General features: G+C 42.6%; 2 protein-coding genes across 2 annotated transcripts in view; one reads left to right on the forward strand and one right to left on the reverse strand.

The window, feature by feature from the left end:
* ENTREP2 (endosomal transmembrane epsin interactor 2) overlaps nucleotides 1-18,075 on the forward strand; it is a gene marked incomplete at both ends in the record, with an annotated part of 388,800 nt that overhangs the window by 45,006 nt on the left and 325,719 nt on the right. The gene's annotated exons all lie outside the window — the stretch shown is intronic.
* Nucleotides 1-18,075, reverse strand: part of LOC307050821 (SIN3-HDAC complex-associated factor-like) — a gene marked incomplete at both ends in the record, with an annotated part of 48,013 nt that overhangs the window by 1,205 nt on the left and 28,733 nt on the right. The window contains 2 exons of the mRNA XM_079701074.1: nucleotides 717-862; nucleotides 10,221-10,297. Coding sequence (XP_079557200.1) covers nucleotides 717-862; nucleotides 10,221-10,297 — 223 coding nt within the window. The remainder of the gene's footprint in view (nucleotides 1-716; nucleotides 863-10,220; nucleotides 10,298-18,075) is intronic.

Consider the following 18,075-nt stretch of genomic DNA (forward strand, 5'->3'; position numbering starts at 1 on the left):
CACCACATTTTTTTGTAGGGGCGCCTCTGATGGACTGAGATTACCAGAAGTTTAACTCATCTCCTACCTAAAAATAAATCAGCCCTCAGCCCTTAAAAGAACTTTCGGAATTTCTTCTTGTGATCTTAGCATTTCATTGCTGAAAGAGATTAGGTATTTTTCAAACTTGGAGGCCTAATCCGGGTCATTTATAGACATTTAAGAAGTATACTTCTTTATCCTTTCCTTCTGTACTGTTGCTAAAGCAACCCTTTTGTCACGGTGAAATAAAACCCCTAAAATATGTTTCAGAACAAGAAGGGATGTAAATAAAAGAGTTAAGTACAAAACAGTCATCATAATATCCTGGCAGCTCAGTCTTCTATTTACGGGTTTTGGGATGTGTGAGCCAGATTTATATAACTTTTTTTTTTTTTTTTGGCCAAGCCCCGCAGCATGTGGGATCTTAGTTCCCCCACCAGGGATCGAACCCGTGCTCCCTGAAGTGGAAGCGCAGAGTCCTAACCAGTGGACTGCCAGGGAATTTGAGCCACATTTATAAAGTCTAACCCAGTGTTGCCACAGAACCCTTTTTAGCTATGGGCCTATGCCTCCTCTCAAAGGCCCCAATGAGGAGTTGATTCTCAGTATTTAGGATTGTGAGAGGAAGATTGGAGTCAGAGCTGGGTTGGCTCAAACATCCCCACATGTTCCTTATTGGAAAAGACCACACCAGCCCAGGGCCACCTGTGCTGTGTGGTCTTGGGCTGAATCTAGGAAGTTGCCCTTTTTGTGGGTCACATGTGGTCCAATATGGGCAGCGGTGTGCAGTTCAGCCTGATGCATCTTCTCTAGTGCCTGAGTCCTGGGGCCTCCTGGGGTCCTGGCAAAGCACAACTGAAGCAATTTAAAACAGACCCAAATGTGGACCTGCTTTCTTTGCTTGGGCCACACCTGCTCCTGGCTCATTCCTGAGGCAGGGGTGGTCTTTCCCTTCTCCTGCCCCTCAAGGAGAGTATTGAGCCTTGGTCTGCCGAAGTGGGAAGTTCCTTTGCTCTCAGGGAGAAATGCCAGACTCTTCTTGTTTATTGGGGTATAAATTCCACAGTGTGGATGGCTGTAGATGTCTGGAGACAGAATCCTTGCCACCATAAGTGCCTTTGGGATGGACCATATGGATCTGGAATATGAGAGGCTCAGTGACGACCGTCATGGACCTTTCCCCACATTTTTCTGGGCTGCATAATCCATCCTGGGATTCTTACACAAAATGGTGAAATTGAATTTCTCACCAGACTGACAGACGTAGGCTGAGAAGTATTTCATTTGGAAAACATTAAAGAGGTATCTCTTGTCCCTGAGTCTAGTCCAGCAACCATTTCGTGGTCACTTCTCTGGCTACTGCTTCTCTCTTCCCACTGGTTACAAGTACATCTGCAGCCCAGGGCCCTTCTTTAGGGTCACAACATCTGTTATATTTAAAGTGTCTACTGCTTACTATAACCAAAATGCATACTTTTTATGGTAGGAGGAAAACATAGGTTGGTTGGAATTCTTCTGGAGTTGAAGTTTGATATGCTGTAGATTTAGTGGCAGATGGACATGGTGCCCTGGAAGAGGATGGAGGCCTCCTCACTAGACCCGCCTGGCACTTCCTGCCTGGGCAGCCATGGGCAAGTTGCCCAGCCTCAGTTTCTGCCCCTGCAGAGTGGTGATGAGGAGCCTGCTCTGTGGGAAGCCCAAAGTTGGAGAATTCACTGAAATAGTCTGTCTACAGTGCACAGAACAGGTGCTCAGTGCATGCTCCCCTCCTTTTGCTCCAGCAGAGACCAGAGTAGCATGGAGGGCTCTGCTGTCTTTGGGTGGTGAATATGCCACCCAGTTTCAGGGGGATAGTTGAGAATCTTGGCTGTAATCACTGTCCTTCTGTTCAATGTCTTTTCTTCATTTTCTTTGAAATACCAATGGAATTTATATATTTGATAAGTATGTTAATCTGAGAATTGCTTTTAATTCTTGGGAAGATCTTGGATTTTGTAGGTTTTGAAATCTAGTAGGGATAAATTCCAGTCTCTACTTTTTTGTTAAAATGATGTAAGTCTGTATTAGAGAAATGCAAATCAAAACTACAATGAGGTATCACCTTACACCAGTCAGAATGGCCATCATCAAAAAATCCACTAACAGGGGCTTCCCTGGTGGCGCAGTGGTTGAGAGTCTGCCTGCCGATGCAGGGGACACGGGCTCGTGCCCCAGTCCAGGAAGATCCCACACGCCGCGGAGCGGCTGGGCCTGTGAGCCATGGCCGCTGAGCCTGCGCATCCGGAGCCTGTACTCCGCAGCGGGAGAGGCCACAACAGTGAGGCCCGCGTACTGCAAAAAAAAAAAAAAAAAATCCACTAACAATAAATGCTGGAGAGGGTGTGGAGAAAAGGGAACCCTCTTTCGCTGTTGGTGGGACTGTAAATTGATACAGCCACTATGGAGAACAGTATGGAGGTTCTTTAAAAAACTAAATATAGAACTACCATATGACCCAGCAATCTCACTACTGGGTATATACCTGAAGAAAACCATAATTCAAAAAGATACATGCACCCCAATGTTCATTGCAGCACTATTTACAGTAGCCAGGACATGGAAACAGCTTAAATATCCATTAACAGAGGAATGGATAAAGAAGATGTGGTACATATATACAATGGAATATTACTCAGCCATAAAAAGGAATGAAATTGTGCAATTTGCAGAGACATGGATGGACTTAGAGATGATCATACTAAGCTAAGTAAGTCAGAAAGAGAAAGACAAATACCATATGGTATCACTTATATGTGGAATCTAAAATATGACACAAATGAACTTATCTATGAAGCAGAAACAGACATAGAGAATAGATTGGTGGTTGCCAACGGGGATGGGGGTGGGAGAGGGATGGATTGGGAGTTTGGAATTATCACATGCAAACTGGTATATATAGGATGGATAAACAACAAGGTCCTACTGTATAGTACAGGGAACTATATTCAGTATCTTGTCATAAACCATGATGGAAGAGAATATGAAAAAGAATTTATATATGTATAGCTGAGTCACATTGCTGTACAGCAGTAATTAACACAACATTGTAAGTCAACTGTACTTCAGTAAAAAAATAAAAGTTCAATTCATCAAGTTCAAAACAAGTAAAGTGTGTGGGAGGATGGGTGTAGGTTCTATGCAAATACTGTGCCATTTTATATGAGAGACTTGGTATCCATGGGGCTCTTGGAGCCAACCCCCTGCGGATACCAAGGGACGACTGTACAGCATGTACAGAAAGTTGTAAAAGTTGGAACTCAGGGTAAGCACTGGTTTAGCTCACTTAATTTGCTCAGCCCACTTGTCAACATGAGACTTCAGCTTTGGGTTGGAAGAGGTTGCTGTTTGGCACATCAGTGACCAGGTCCGTCTGTGACTGCAGCTTCTTGCAGAAGTTGCTGGAACAGCTGGTGTTGGAGCTGCTACGGTAAATGTTTGGGAGGCTTTGGTTTTGTGTGTCTGCCAGTGGGAAGGTTTGGTCGTGTTTTATGCCTAGGATTCTGAAGAGATGCCTAAATCTTCAAGCAGGTTTTTTTTATCGTGCATCTCAGTGGTGAATACCCCGTGTTAGAAACACCCTCTCCTTGTGTTAACTGCATTTTATCCTTGAAGAACATACTTAAAATGTACTCTCCAGTGTTAGTAGACCAAGTTCACTTCTTGAGCTTTTTGTTTACCAGTGATGTTTTCTGAATAAAATGTTTTCTTCAAGTCACAGTGTAGCGACAGAAGTTCAAAACTGCTGTCCATAATATAGGATACACATTAAAAATGGAAGGTTTCAGGCAGGCTTTTGATCTCTCAACCATCGTTCCCCTGTGTTTGGCTCTTCCCAAGTCAGCTTTGCTTTTTTTCTTTCAAGTTTCTTGAGCTCTGAGCCAGGAGTCTGCCTGACCTCCCAGGCCCTCCTCAAGGTGGAAGATGGCTGTTAATCCACACCTGCCCATTTTCCAAGTATTAAATGCTTTTCATGTGAAATTCTGAATTATTTTACATTTCATGGTCAATTTCAGAGTCTGGAATGTCTGTGAGGAGTTCTGGTGAAGAAGATACTAGGCATTTAAAATGTTTCCTGCATGGGTGGATAAAACTGCCTGCTCCTTGAAAAGGGAACTCTCCTACACTGTTGGTAGGAATGTAAATTGGTGCAATGGAGAACAGTATGGAGGTTCCTTAAAAAACTAAAACTAGAATTGCCATATGATCCAGCCATCTCACTCCTGGGCATATACCCAGAGAAAACCATGCTTCGAAAAGATACATGCACCCCAGTTTTCACTGGAGCACTATTTACAATAGCCAAGACATGGAAGCAACCTAAATGAACATTGACAGATGAATGGACAAAGAAGATGTGGTATATACATACAGTGGAATATTACTCAGCCATTAAAAAGAATGAAATAATGCCATTTGCAGCAACATGGATGGACCTGGAGATTATCATACTAAGTAAAGTGAGATATCATTTATATGCAGAATCAAAAAGAATGGTACAAATGAACTTATTTACAAAACAGAAACAGACTCACAGACTTAGAAAACAAACTTATGGTTACCAAAGGGGAAAGGTGAGGTGGAGGGACAAATGGGGAGATTGTGATCGACATATACACACTACTATATATAAAATAAATAACTAATAAGGACCTACTGTATAGCACAGGGAACTCTACTTAATACTCTGTAATAGCCTAAATGGGAAGAGAATTTGCAAAAGAATGATTATAGGTATATGTATAACTGAATCACTTTGTTGTACACCTGAGACTGATACAACACTGTTCATCAACTATATACTCCAATATAAAAAAAAAACAAACCTGCCTGCTCCCCTCCATGCTGTGTCCCTATCTCCTCAAGGAGAGTCAGGCATAAGCAAAGAATCTGCAAAGGCAGGAGTGATAAGAGCCATTGCAGGTAGTAAGAAACTTAGAGGACGATAAGATGCAGCCAATTGGGGGCAGAGAATGTGCACAGGGACAAGTGTGCTCAGGACACAGAGAGGAGGAATAAAGGAAGGCAGTTCTCTCTTTTCTTTCTCTGTTGCTGATCCGAGACCTATGTGGAGAGCCATTTTGGAGATGGATCTGCATTTGAGCTCTGAAATGCTAACAGGATCCAGGGTGGGACCCAGAGGAAAGGCTGCAGGTGGTCCAAACCCCATCCAACTCCCCTGCCCATTGTTGCAATATTTTTGTCATCTCCCAAAATGAAAGTCATAGAAAGCCTAATATAGTCTCACTTATGATTTCCAAAAAGCATGATAAAGCCCTGAATGTAGTATAAAAATAAATGAAAGTCCATTTCAATAAAATAATACCTATTTGCTGCTTAGGACAGCCCCCACTAAGACACATAATGAATGACCACGTGCTTGCACCTATGCCTACGGTCACCATGGATGTGACGGCTGCCCCTGCAGCCAGGATGAGGTGCTGTCGTCAATGATTGATTTGCCAAAAGGGTGCCCAGCTCTTGGTAACACTACAGTTCCCTCGACTGACCTGGTAGGGGTTGCGTTCCTGGGCAACTCCAGTGTGTAGAACAATGGAAAACACCTTGGGTTTAATTGTGGAAGCGAGTTTTGGGTTGAGATTGTTATATAAACTGATGTTTCACCCACGTGAATATTTAAAGGTTAGTACCTCTTGTATTGAAGGATGGTCACCATTCTGGCCTGGACACTGTTCCCCAAATGCCAGGAACAGCATGGTCATATGAAGAACCAGAGTGCCCACAGTCCCCCACCCCAGCCCCCCCAGAAACCACTGCTGTAGGGTTGGGCTCAGGGAGTAGTGTGTTGTTCAGTCCTGTTCCCTGGATGAGAACACAGCTCCAGACTGAATCTGAAGCCTTGTTCTGGAATAAAAATGCATGATCTGGAGCATATTATCTCCACAGAGGTGTCTTCAGCATATCTGAGTGTGGGAGATGAGAGCGGGAAAGGCAACCCCTGCTGACACTCCCATAACTGAGAGGTGCCTAATACACCCCGGGGCCTGATGGGGCCTGGGGTCTGGGAGGCTGTGTGGCAAGGCCCTCGTGCAAAGGCTGGAAGGGAAGGTCTGGCTTAGGTTCAGCCCTGCCTTGCCTTAGTTGGGGACGTAGGGAAAACTGCATCAACCTCTGAGCTCCATTCCCCTCAGAAGCAGAAAGGTCATAAAGTTGCCATGCTCTCGAGTTCTTGTGAGATCTAAATGGAGCTAATGTCCAAGACATGGAAACAACCTAAGTGTCCATCAGCAGAGGAATGGATAAAGAAGATGTGGTACATATATACAATGGAATATTACTCAGCCATAAAAAAGAATGAAATAATGCATTTGTAGCAACATTGATGGACTTAGAGATGATCATACTAAGTGAATTAAGTCAGAAAGAGAAAGACAACTACCATATGATATCACTTATATGTGGAATCTAAAATATGACACAAATGAATTTATCTGTGAAACAGAAACAGACTCATGGACATAGAGAACAGACTTGTGGTTGCCAAGGGAGAGGGGATGGAGGAGGGATGGATTGGGAGTTTGCGATTAGAAGATGCAAAGTATTATATATGGATAAACAACAAGGTCCTACTGTATAGCACAGGGAACTATATTCAGTATCCTGTGATAAACCATAATGGAAAAGAATATAAAAAGAATATATAGGGCTTCCCTGGTGGTGCAGTGGTTGAGAGTCCACCTGCTGATGCAGGGGATACGGGTTCGTGCCCCAGTCCGGGAAGATCCCACATGCGGCAGAGTGGCTAGGCCCGTGAGCCATGGCCGCTGAGCCTGCACGTCCGGAGCCTGTGCTCCACAGCGGGAGAGGCCACAGCAGTGAGAGGCCCACGTACCGCAAAAAAAAAAGAAAGAAAAAAAAAAAGAATATATATACATGTATAACTGAATCACTTTGCTATACAGCAGAGATTAACACAGCATTGTAAATCAACTATACTTCAATTAAAAAAAATAAATGGAGCTAATGTATGTAAATGCTGTATAAACTCTAAGGTAGAATTTTTATTAGCCCATTTGAACTTGGTCAAATCAGTGAACCTCAAGCAACTATACTCCAATAAAAATTAATTAAAAAAAATAAATGACATAAAAAACAGTGAACCACTTTTTAGGCTGTTCCCTGGAAGACAGGGTTTCAGTGTGTATTAATCATGCCTTTTTATTTTCTATATTTTGATGCTTTGACATCTTGCGACCTTGGAGAGACTGCCCCTCCCAGGACTAGCTAGTTCCTAGAGATAGCAAATAACTCCTCTGCAAGCGAGGCTTTCAAAGCCAGACCAGCCAGTCCAGAGTGCATGTTCCCAACCCCCTCCTCTACGGGGCTCTGACATTCTGGACCACTGTCTGCCTGTCCAGCTGCTGTATCCACTCCAGGGCCAGGTACCAGACAACTCGGGACAGCCTCTACCCCCTGGAGCACTCTGCAATTATCGAAATCAGCCAAGGCTAATCCCTTCACCCTGCCTCACCCTTTCCATCCTGCAGAATCCACAATAAAGGCCTTGTTTCCCATCCCTCTGCCTCCTGACCGACACTAGTGCCTCCCTGTGTGGCCCTGCGTGGCCTGTTGTGCCTCTTGTTTCTAGAAAACTGAGTTCAAAGCTCTTTCCTTGTGAGAGGTATTTTGCGTCTGCATGTCTAACCGTGCCTGATAAAAACAAATCCCGGGAACCCTTGGAACACGATGCCTGTCCTGCCTGTCCACAGGTTTTCATGGGGATTGAATGGGAGAATGTGCATGAAAGTACTTGCTGAGATGAGATGCCGATGACGTGTGGCCTTCCTAAAGTGGGACAGGATCAGGGCCAGGAGGCAGGTGGAAAAGGGATCTTGAGTTCAGTGTGGGGTCCTTAGGGCTGAGGCAGCTGACTCCTGATCCTGATGGATCTTTCTTGGCAGGTCCCTAGATAAAGATCTGGGATTCTTTGTCTCCGTGCCGGGGTGGGGTGGCTCAGGCTCTGGAAATAGATGCAGTTACCCAAGAAGAGCATGTGTGATGGGAACTCATGGCCGAGGACAGGACTCCAGGAACCAGTGGTGTCCTAAGGAGAACTAGGAGAGAAATGAGAGCAGGAGTCGGGGAGTGGTCCCGGGACTGGGAAGAGAAGAGGAGAGAGGTGTTGCAGGAGCCAGGGGAGGTGTGATGGCAGTGCCCATGCTGCAGACAGGCCAGAACATCTGAGGACCACAATGCATCCATCCACTGGTTTTGGCAAGGAAAGGACTGAGGGCCCAAGCAGCTGGGGCAGAAGCTGGATGGCACGAGGGAGGGTTAGGATGCAGAGAGGGGTGGGATTGGGGAGACAGGAAGGAGGGAGTGGAAGGTGGCTGGAGGGGGAGGCAGGGTGGGGCTTAATGGTGGTGTGCGTTTGTACAGATAGTAGAGAGGAGGGTCATGGGAAACCAGCGGAGACCCAGGATCCAGGATGCATGTTGGGAGCCTGGTCTCCACCGGAGGGGAGCTCTGCTCTACCGTGCCCCCCACCCCGGGCAGCGTCACAGTTGTGGGTGAGTTTATGGTGATGGCAGAAATGAAGTGAAGACCCATCACCTGGAGCTCCAGGGGGCCTGTTAGCGCATGCTTCACAGATGCTCATTTTAGGAAGTAAAACCCCATCCGTTATTGTTTTGAGAAATATATGAGTTAATGTTTTTGGAAGACGTAATGTCTGGCACATAGAAAGGACTTTAACAAATGTAGTTTCCCCAAAGTAAATGATGGTTTAAGTAAGCATTTATGGATTTGGCTTAGGATCTAACCTCAGCTGTTTGTAGCATGGTTTCTCTGGAAAAATATGTTTTCAGTTCCAAATAACTGACTCCTAAGTGGAGTTACGGAATGCAACTTGGGGTCTTGTCAGTGGTACACTGTGGTGCCTTTCCTTTAATTTGAAACATATTAAAGAGGAAGAAAAATATCACTGATAATCCTAAAATTTCTGTTGAATTTCATAAAGACGTAGCATTTCCTCTGTCTTTGCCTCCCACACTGTTATAACCTGTGTAAGGGCAGTCATCCTGTGTTTATACACATGCACACACACACACACACACATACATGTGCACACACCCTTTATGTGGACTTCTGCTACTCGAAGCTCTTGTAAGCTCACGTGCTCACAGCCCCATAATTGTTTTCCAGGTGGGAAAGTCCTAAGGGAGACTAACAGATTTTTTTTTCATGTTGTGATTCCTATCCCAGGATGAATCACAGTGGCCGTATGATTTGCAAGTTCCAGGTAGAATCACAAGGGATGAAGGAGAATTTACGAGAAGAACAAAGTTTTAGGCAGATAAAACAATACACGTCACTTGAGTAATATACAGCTGACCCTTGAACAATATGGGTTTGAACTGTGTGTCTACTTATATGTGGATTCTTTTCAGTAATACAGCACTACATGATCCATGGTTGTCTGAATCCGAGGATGCGGACCTGCAGATACGGAGGGCTGACTGTAAAGTTATACAAGGACTTCCATGAAGGGTCGGTGCCCTTAACTGCCACATTGTTCAAGGGTCAGCTGTAATAGGGGTTTACCCAGTTTTCTTTTAAATTGGAGTATAGTTGATTTACAATGTTGTGTTACTTTCTGCTGTACAGCGAGGTGAATCAGTTATACATAGACGTATATCCACTCTTTTTTAGATTCTTTTCCCATATAGGTCATTACAGAGTACCGAGTAGAGTTCCCTGTGCTACACAGTAGGTCCTTATTAGTTACCTATTTTATATATGGTAGCATGTTGTACCCAGTTATTTTTAATGGTTGCATATTACTCTATTTTATAAAACATCATCTATGTAACCGTTCTCCTACTGATGGAGTTTAGACATTTCATTTTTTTTGGCTATCTGAAACACAAGAATATAATTTTCAAATGCAGAGACCTATAATTAAATGAATTAAACAAGAGCTTTGGCATATAGCCTTTCATTGTGGAACTAATTCTCCCACTGTCTAGAATTACAGTTCTTTGTTAATGAGACCTTTGTGCTTGATTCGCCATCAGGAGATGTTTGCTGAGGAAGTATCACTTGGCTCATTTTAGGGTCTCTGATTTTACATCTTTAGTTTGGGGTTCCTTTACCATTTGGAACTGGCTCATTGTCTTTGCAGTGGCACGAGGCCAGCGTACCAGATGGCTGTGACTGTGGCAGAAATGTGTGACTCTCGCTTGGTGACGGAGGCTAGATTTCTGCTGGGAGTGGGCATCTGGGAGGATGAGCATCCCTTCATTAGTTTAGAAGGATATGCAGCTGCTCTGCCAGCTCATCTTTTTTTTTTTTTTTTTTTCTTCTTCTCAGTCAACCCTTAACATTGAGACTGTAGCTTCTTATTTTGAAGGATTTAGAGATGCTTTACACATCTTGACGGGATTTTTATGGAATGGAATCTCAAAGGCTGTCAAGTGATACCACTAACCACCCAAGATCAAGAATACTCCTTCATTAGGATGTCTGCTCCCTGAGGGAAGGGGTCCTGGAGTCTGTCTTCTTCAACTAGAAGAGCACCTAGGATGTAAGATGAGCTCAGTAAACCTGGACTCAGTGAATGGATGGTGTGGTCTCTGCAGGACGTGTCAGAGAGGTCTTGGTTATGTTGTGCACGATCATTCTCATTGGGCCTTGTTTCTTGTAGTCTTAGCAGTGAACCTGACAGGATGGAGGTCTGTGTGAGTCTAGGGGAGCCCCCAGGAATCCACAGTCCAGGGTGTTGAGCTCGAGTCCGTGGGTCAGGGAACGAGCTTGAGCGTGTGGACCCTTGAAGTTGTGCACAGAAGCTTGTGTCTTGTGTGTGTGTTCATTTTTCTGAGGAGAGCACCACAGCTTTCGTCAGCTTTTCCACGGCCCACAAAGAACTCAGGTGGTAAAACTGGTGGGTCTGCAGACCCCTCTCGTCGGCACTCCTCTGATTCTGCACCCTGGTGAGGAAACGAGGGAGGTGTTCCCCATCTGTGGACATGGAGGGCTGGCTGTACTGCGCTCTTTTATATAAGGGACTAGAGCATCCGCAGGCTTTGGTGGCTGAACAGCATCCTGGAACCAACCCCCCACAGATACTGAGGGATGACCGTAGTAAATTCTGTCTTTCATTTCACACAGGACTAAATTTCAGTAAGAGCGGATGAGAAGAAGGTTGCAAGTTTTGCTAAATACCTGGGTGAAAGAGGGAAGAGAACTGGTTGACTGGTTTATTTTTCTAAGAATGTTTTAGACGTATTTGTTTTTCCACTCGTTTCGTTGAGGAGAGGGTCACGTGAAGCAGTACTTCTCAAGCTCATTTTTCCTCTTTTTATTTTTATTTAAAAAAATTTTTTTTGGCTGTACGCGGGCCTCTCACTGTTGTGGCCTCTTCCGCTGCAGAGCACAGGCTCCGGACGCGCAGGCCCAGCGGCCATGGCTCACGGGCCCAGCCGCTCCGCAGCATGTAGGATCTTCCCGGACCGGGGCACGAACCCGTGTCCCCTGCATCGGCAGGCGGACTCTCAACCACTGCGCCACCAGGGAAGCCCTTCCCTCTTTTTAATGCAACCCTCATTTTATTGCAACATTTACTCAGATCTCAGACTGATTAGAAAACATCTTGAAACAAACAGCAGGGGCATAAAGGTGGCACTGGGAGCAGGAGAGGTGGGCCACAAAGGGGAGAGTGCAGAGAAATGAGGGGCTTTGCCTGGAACCTGAAACACTGTCACATTGAGAAGCCCAGGGGAGCAGGCTGAGTCAGCAAAAGCGGCCAACAGAGTGGCCAGAGCAGGAGAAACCAGGAGAATGGGGTGTAAAAGAGGCTGAGAGCAGAAAATGGGAGCAGAAGGAATGTGCGTTCAGCTGGGTTGATGACATTTGAGAAGTTGGGCAAAGAGAACAGAAATGCATCCCTTGGGTCCCACAGCGTGGAGATGGTTGGTGACCATTGCAGGACAGGTTTTGAGGAAGATAAGGTGACACAGCCAGATGGGAATGATGGATGAGAGGATGGGAGCGCGGGAGCAGACGTGGTCCTCTGGCAAGGTTAGAAAAATGGGGTGGCACAAGAGGGGTGTGGGGAGACATGCTGGGACATTGGGAGAGAGGAGGGGCTTGCTACCTGGCTGCTCTCAAGTGTCTGCTCAGGAGGCAGTTAGAGGTAGCCGCCTGGGGGATAGGGCTTGTCTTGAAGCCAGGAATTTGTCAGTGGGGTTGGGGAGGGTGATTTGGACAGACAGAGGCTACCCAAGAGAAACACCATCTTCTAGAAGCTTGAGGGGAGTGCTTGATTTTAGGAAGAGGGACATTTTCATTATCATAGTACGGAGTTGTGACCCTAGTTTTTCTCTTTCAGTTTTCTTTTATCAGGTGACTGAAATGTTTGCAAGGGCCTTTCAGTTCAATCTATATAGGAAGGCTTTTTTCCCCAAGCTTAGCATTATGTCATATACATGGAATTGTAATTTTACTTTTTTCATCCAGACTTCAACAGTTAATTCTTGTACTTCCAATATATAGCCTGCACCTTTTGCCTGCTGTAGCATATTACATCTACCCATTGGAAACGTTTGGATTTAATACATACTTAATGGATTAGCTCATTTTTGAAGGACGTCTCAAACTTGTTCTTTTTTGAGTTGTGGACATTTCTTCCAATTAAATACTAAAGAATGTGCATGGTGGAATTCCCTGGTGGTCCAGTTGCTAAGACTCTGCACTTACATTCCATGGGGCGTGGGTTCCATCCCTGGTCGGGGAACTAAGATCCCGCATGCCACAGTGCGGCCAAAAAAAACAAACAAACAAAAGAATGTGCATGTTAGGGACTTATTCCTGTTTCTTTATTTTCTGTTTGTGGTTACGTTTTTGTTTTTATTTCCTGGCTGGTTGTACAGTTCAATGAACTTCAACGCATGTATAGATTCCTATAACCACCATCAAAATCAGATAGAGAACAGTTTCATTACCTGAAAAAGCGCCCTTATCTCATGTGGCTCCTTTATATTCACACCTTCTCCCCCCGTCCAACCCCTGCCAACCACAGATCTGTTCTCCATCACGACAGTTTTGTCTTTTTGAGAATGTCACTTAAATGGAGTCATGCAGTATGTAACCTTTTGAGACTGGCCTCTTATACTCAGTATAATAATGCCTCTGAGATTCATCCATGTTGTTGCATGTGGCAGTAGCTTATCCATTTCAGTTGCCTAGTAGTATTCTGTTGGATGGATACAACACAGTTTGTTATCTTTACCTATTAAAGGACGTCTTCGTTGTGGCCTCTTGTGTCTGGTTTCTTACACTTAGCAAAATGTTTTCAAGGTTCACCCAAGTTGTAGCATGTAACAAATTGCATTGTAGTGATATACCACATTTGTTTATCCATCCATCAGGTGATGGGCATTTGGGCTGCTTCCATTGTTTGGCCACCATGACTAATGCTGCTGTGAATATTTACGTACAAGTTTTTGAGCGAACATATGTTTTCAGTTCTCTTGGATGTTTACCTAGGAGTGGAATTGCTGGGTCATAGGTAATTCTGTGTTTAACATTTTGAGGAACTGCCAAACTGTTTTCCAAAGTGGCCGCATGATTTTACATGTCCACTAGCAATGTTTTGGGCTCCAGATTCTCCACATCTTCACCAACACTTGTATTTTGCAGTTTCTTGATTTTAGCTCTCCCAGTGGTTGTGAAATAGTATCTCATTGTGGTTTTGATTTATTTTTCCCTAATGACTAAAGATTTTGAGAATCTTTTTTGTGCTTATTGATCATTTGAATATCTTCTTTGGAGACATATCTACTCAGGTACTTTGCTCATTTTTCAATTGGATTGCCTTTTTTTGGTAATTATTTTTATTGGAGTATAATTGCTTTACAATGGTGTGTTAGTTTCTGCTTTATAACAAAGTGAATCAGTTATACATATACATATGTTCCCATATCTCTTCCCTCTTGCGTGTCCCTCCCTCTCACCCTCCCTATCCCACCCCTCTAGGTGGTCACAAAGCACCGAGCTGATCTCCCTGTGCTATGCGGCTGCTTTCCACTGGCTGTCTATTTTACGTTTGGTAGTGTATATATGTCCATGCGACTCTCTGACTTTGTCACAGCTTACCCTTTCCCCTCTTCATATCCTCAGGTCCATTCTCTAGTAGGTCTGTGTCTTTATTCCCATCTTGCCCCTAGGTTGTTCATGACCTTTTTTTTTTTCTTAGATTCCATATTTATGTGTTAGCATGCGGTATTTGTTTTCCTCTTTCTGACTTATTTCATTCTGTATGACAGACTCTAGGTCCATCCACCTCACTACAAATAACTCAATTTCGTTTCTTTTTTATGGCTGAGTAATATTCCATTGTATATATGTACCACATCTTCTTTATCCATTCATCTGTTGATGGACACTTAGGTTTGTTCCATGTCCTGGCTATTGTAGATAGAGCTGCAATGAACATTTTGGTACATGACTCTTTTTGAATTATGGTTTTCTCAGGGTATATGCCCAGTAGTGGGATTGCTGGGTCATATGGTAGTTCTATTTTTAGTTTTTTAAGGAACCTCCATACTGTCTTCCATAGTGGCTGTATCAATTTACATTCCCACCAACAGTGCAAGAGGGTTCCCTTTTCTCCAAACCCTCTCCAGCATTTATTGTTTGTAGACTTTGTGATGATGTCCATTCTGACCGGTGTGAGATGATATCTCATTGTAGTTTTGATTTGCATTTCTCTAATGATTAATGATGTTGAGCATTCTTTCATGTGTTTGTTGGCAGTCTGTATATCTTCTTTGGAGAAATGTCTATTTAGGTCTTCTGCCCATTTTTGGATTGGGTTGTTTGTTTTTTTGATATTGAGCTGCATGAGCTGCTTGTAAATTTTGGAGATTAATCCTCTGTCAGTTGCTTCATTTGCAAATATTTTCTCCTATCCTGAGGGTTTTCTTTTCGTCTTGTTTAAAGTTTCCCTTGCTGTGCAAAAGTTTCATTAGGTCCCATTTGTTTATTTTTGTTTTTATTTCCATTTCTGTAGGAGGTGAGTCAAAAAGGATCTTGCTGTGATTTATGTCATAGAGTGTTCTGCCTATGTTTTCCTCTAAGAGTTTGATAGTGTCTGGCCTTACATTTAGGTCTTTAATCCATTTTGAGTTTATTTTTGTGTATGGTGTTAGGGAGTGTTCTAATTTCATACTTTTACATGTACCTGTCCAGGTTTCCCAGCACCACTTATTGAAGAGGCTGTCTTTTCTCCACTGTATATTCTTGCATCCTTTATCAAAGATAAGGTGACCATATGTGTGTGGGTTTATCTCTGGGCTTTCTATCCTGTTCCATTGTTCTATATTTCTGTTTTTGTGTGAGTACCATACTGTCTTGATTACTGTAGCTTTGTAGTATAGTCTGAAGTCCGGGATCCTGATTCCTCCAGCTCCATTTTGCTTTCTCAAGATTGCTTTTGCTATTCGGGATGATCTTTTGTGTTTCCATACAAATTGTGAAATTTTTTGTTCTAGTCCTGTGAAAAATGCAAGTGGTAGTTTGATAGGGATTGCATTGAATCTGTAGATTCCTTTGGGTAGCATAGTCATTTTCACAATGTTGAGTCTTCCAATCCAAGAACATGGTATATCTCTCCATCTGTTTGTATCGTCTTTAATTTCTTTCATCAGTGTCTTAAAATTTTCTGCATACAGGTCTTTTGTCTCCTTAGGTAGGTTTTCCTAGGTATTTTATTCTTTTTGTTGCAATGGTAAATGGGAGTGTTTCCTTAATTTCTCTTTCAGATTTTGCATCATTAGTGTATAGGAATGCCAGAGATTTCTGTGCATTAATTTTGTATCCTGCTACTTTACCAAATTCATTGATTAGCTCTAGTAGTTTTCTGGTAGCATCTTTAGGATTCTCTATGTATAGTATCATGTCATCTGCAAACAGTGACAGTTTTACTTCTTCTTTTCTGATTTGGATTCATTTTTTTTCTTTTTCTTCTCTGATTGCTGTGGCTAAAACTTTGAAAACTATGTTGAATAAGAGTGGTGAGAGTGGGCAACCTTGTCTTGTTCCTGATCTTAGTGGAAAGGGTTTCATGTTTTCACCATTGAGGACGATGTTGGCTGTGGGTTTGTCATATATGGCCTTTATCATGTTGAGGAAAGTTCCCTCTATGCCTACTTTCTGGAGGATTTTTATCATAAATGGGTGTTGAATTTTGTTGAAAGCTTTCTCTGCGTCTATTGAGAGGATCATATGGTTTTTCTCCTTCAATTTGTTAATATGGTGTATCACGTTTATTGATTTGTGTATATTGAAGAATCCTTGCATTCCTGGGATAAACCCCACTTCATCATAGTGTATGATCTTTTTTAATGTGCTGTTGGATTCTGTTTGCTAGTATTTTGTTGAGGATTTTTGCATCTATGTTCATCAGGGATATTGGCCTATAGTTTTCTTTCTTTGTGACATCTTTGTCTGGTTTTGGTATCAGGGTGATGGTGGCCTCGTAGAATGAGTTTGGGAGTGATCCTACCTCTACTATATTTTGGAAGAGTTTGAGAAGGGTAGGTGTTAGCTCTTCTGTAAATGTTTGATAGAATTCTCCTGTGAAGCCGTCTGGTCCTGGGCTTTTGTTTGTTGGGGGATTTTTAATCACAGTCTCAATTTCAGTGCTTGTGATTGGTCTGTTCATATTTTCTATTCCTTCCTGGTTCAGTCTCGGAAGGTTGTGCATTTCTAAGAATTTGTCCATTTCTTCCAGGTTGTCCAATTTATTGGCATAGAGTTGTTTGTAGTAACCTCTCATGATCCTTTGTATTTCTGCAGTGTCAGTTGTTACTTCTCCGTTTTCATTTCTAATTCTATTGATTTGAGTCTTCTCCCTTTTTTTCTTGATGAGTCTGGCTAATGGTTTATCAGTTTTGTTTAGCTTCTCAAAGAAACAGCTTTTAGTCTTATTAATCTTTGCTATCATTTCCTTCATCTCTTTTTCATTTATTTCTGATCTGATCTTTATGATTTCTTTCCTTCTGCTAACTTTGGGGATTTTTTGTTCTTCTTTCTCTAATTGTTTTAGGTGTAAGGTTAGGTTGTTTTTTTGAGATGTTTCTTGTTTCTTAAGGTAGGATTGTATTGCTATAAACTTCTCTCTTAGAACTACTTGTGCTGCATCCTATAGGTTTTGGGTCGTCTTGTTTTCATTGTCATTTTTTTCTATGTATTTTTTGATTTCCTCTTTGATCTCTTGGTTATTAAGTAGTGTATTGTTTAGCCTCCATGTGTTTGTATTTTTTACAGATCTTTTCCTGTAATTGATATCTAGTCTCATATCGTTGAGGTTGGAAAAGATACTTGATACAATTTCAATTTTGTTAAATTTACCAAGGCTTGATTTGTGACCCAAGATGTGATCTATCCTGGAGAATGTTCCATGAGCACTTGAGAAGAATGTGTGTTCTGTTGTTTTTGGATGTAATGTCCTATAAATATCAACTAAGTCCATCTTGTTTAATGTATCATTTAAAGCTTGTGTTTCCTTATTTATTTTCATTTTGGATGATCTGTCCATTGGTGAAAGTGGGTGTTAAAGTCCCCTACTATGATTGTGTTACTGTCAATTTCCCCTTTTATGGGCTGTTAGTATTTGCCTTATGTATTGAGGTGCTCCTATGTTGGGGGCATAAATATTTACAATTGTTATATCTTCTTCTTGGATCGATCCCTTGTTCATTGTGTAGTGTCCTTCTTTGTCTCTTGTAACAGTCTTTATTTTAAAGTCTATTTTATGTGATATAAGAATTGCTACTCCAGCTTTCTTTTGATTTCCATTTGCATGGAATATCTTTTTCCATCCCCTCACTTTCAGTCTGTATGTGTCCCTAGGTTTGAAGTGGGTATCTTGTAGAGATAATATATATGGGTCTTGTTTTTGTGTCTGTTCATCCAGTCTATGTCTTTTGGTTGCGGCATTTAATCCATTTACATTTAAGGTAATTATTGATATGTATGTTCCTATTACCATTTTCT

The sequence above is a fragment of the Hyperoodon ampullatus genome (assembly GCF_949752795.1).
Source record: "Hyperoodon ampullatus genome assembly, chromosome: 3".
Classification (NCBI taxonomy): domain Eukaryota; kingdom Metazoa; phylum Chordata; class Mammalia; order Artiodactyla; family Ziphiidae; genus Hyperoodon; species Hyperoodon ampullatus.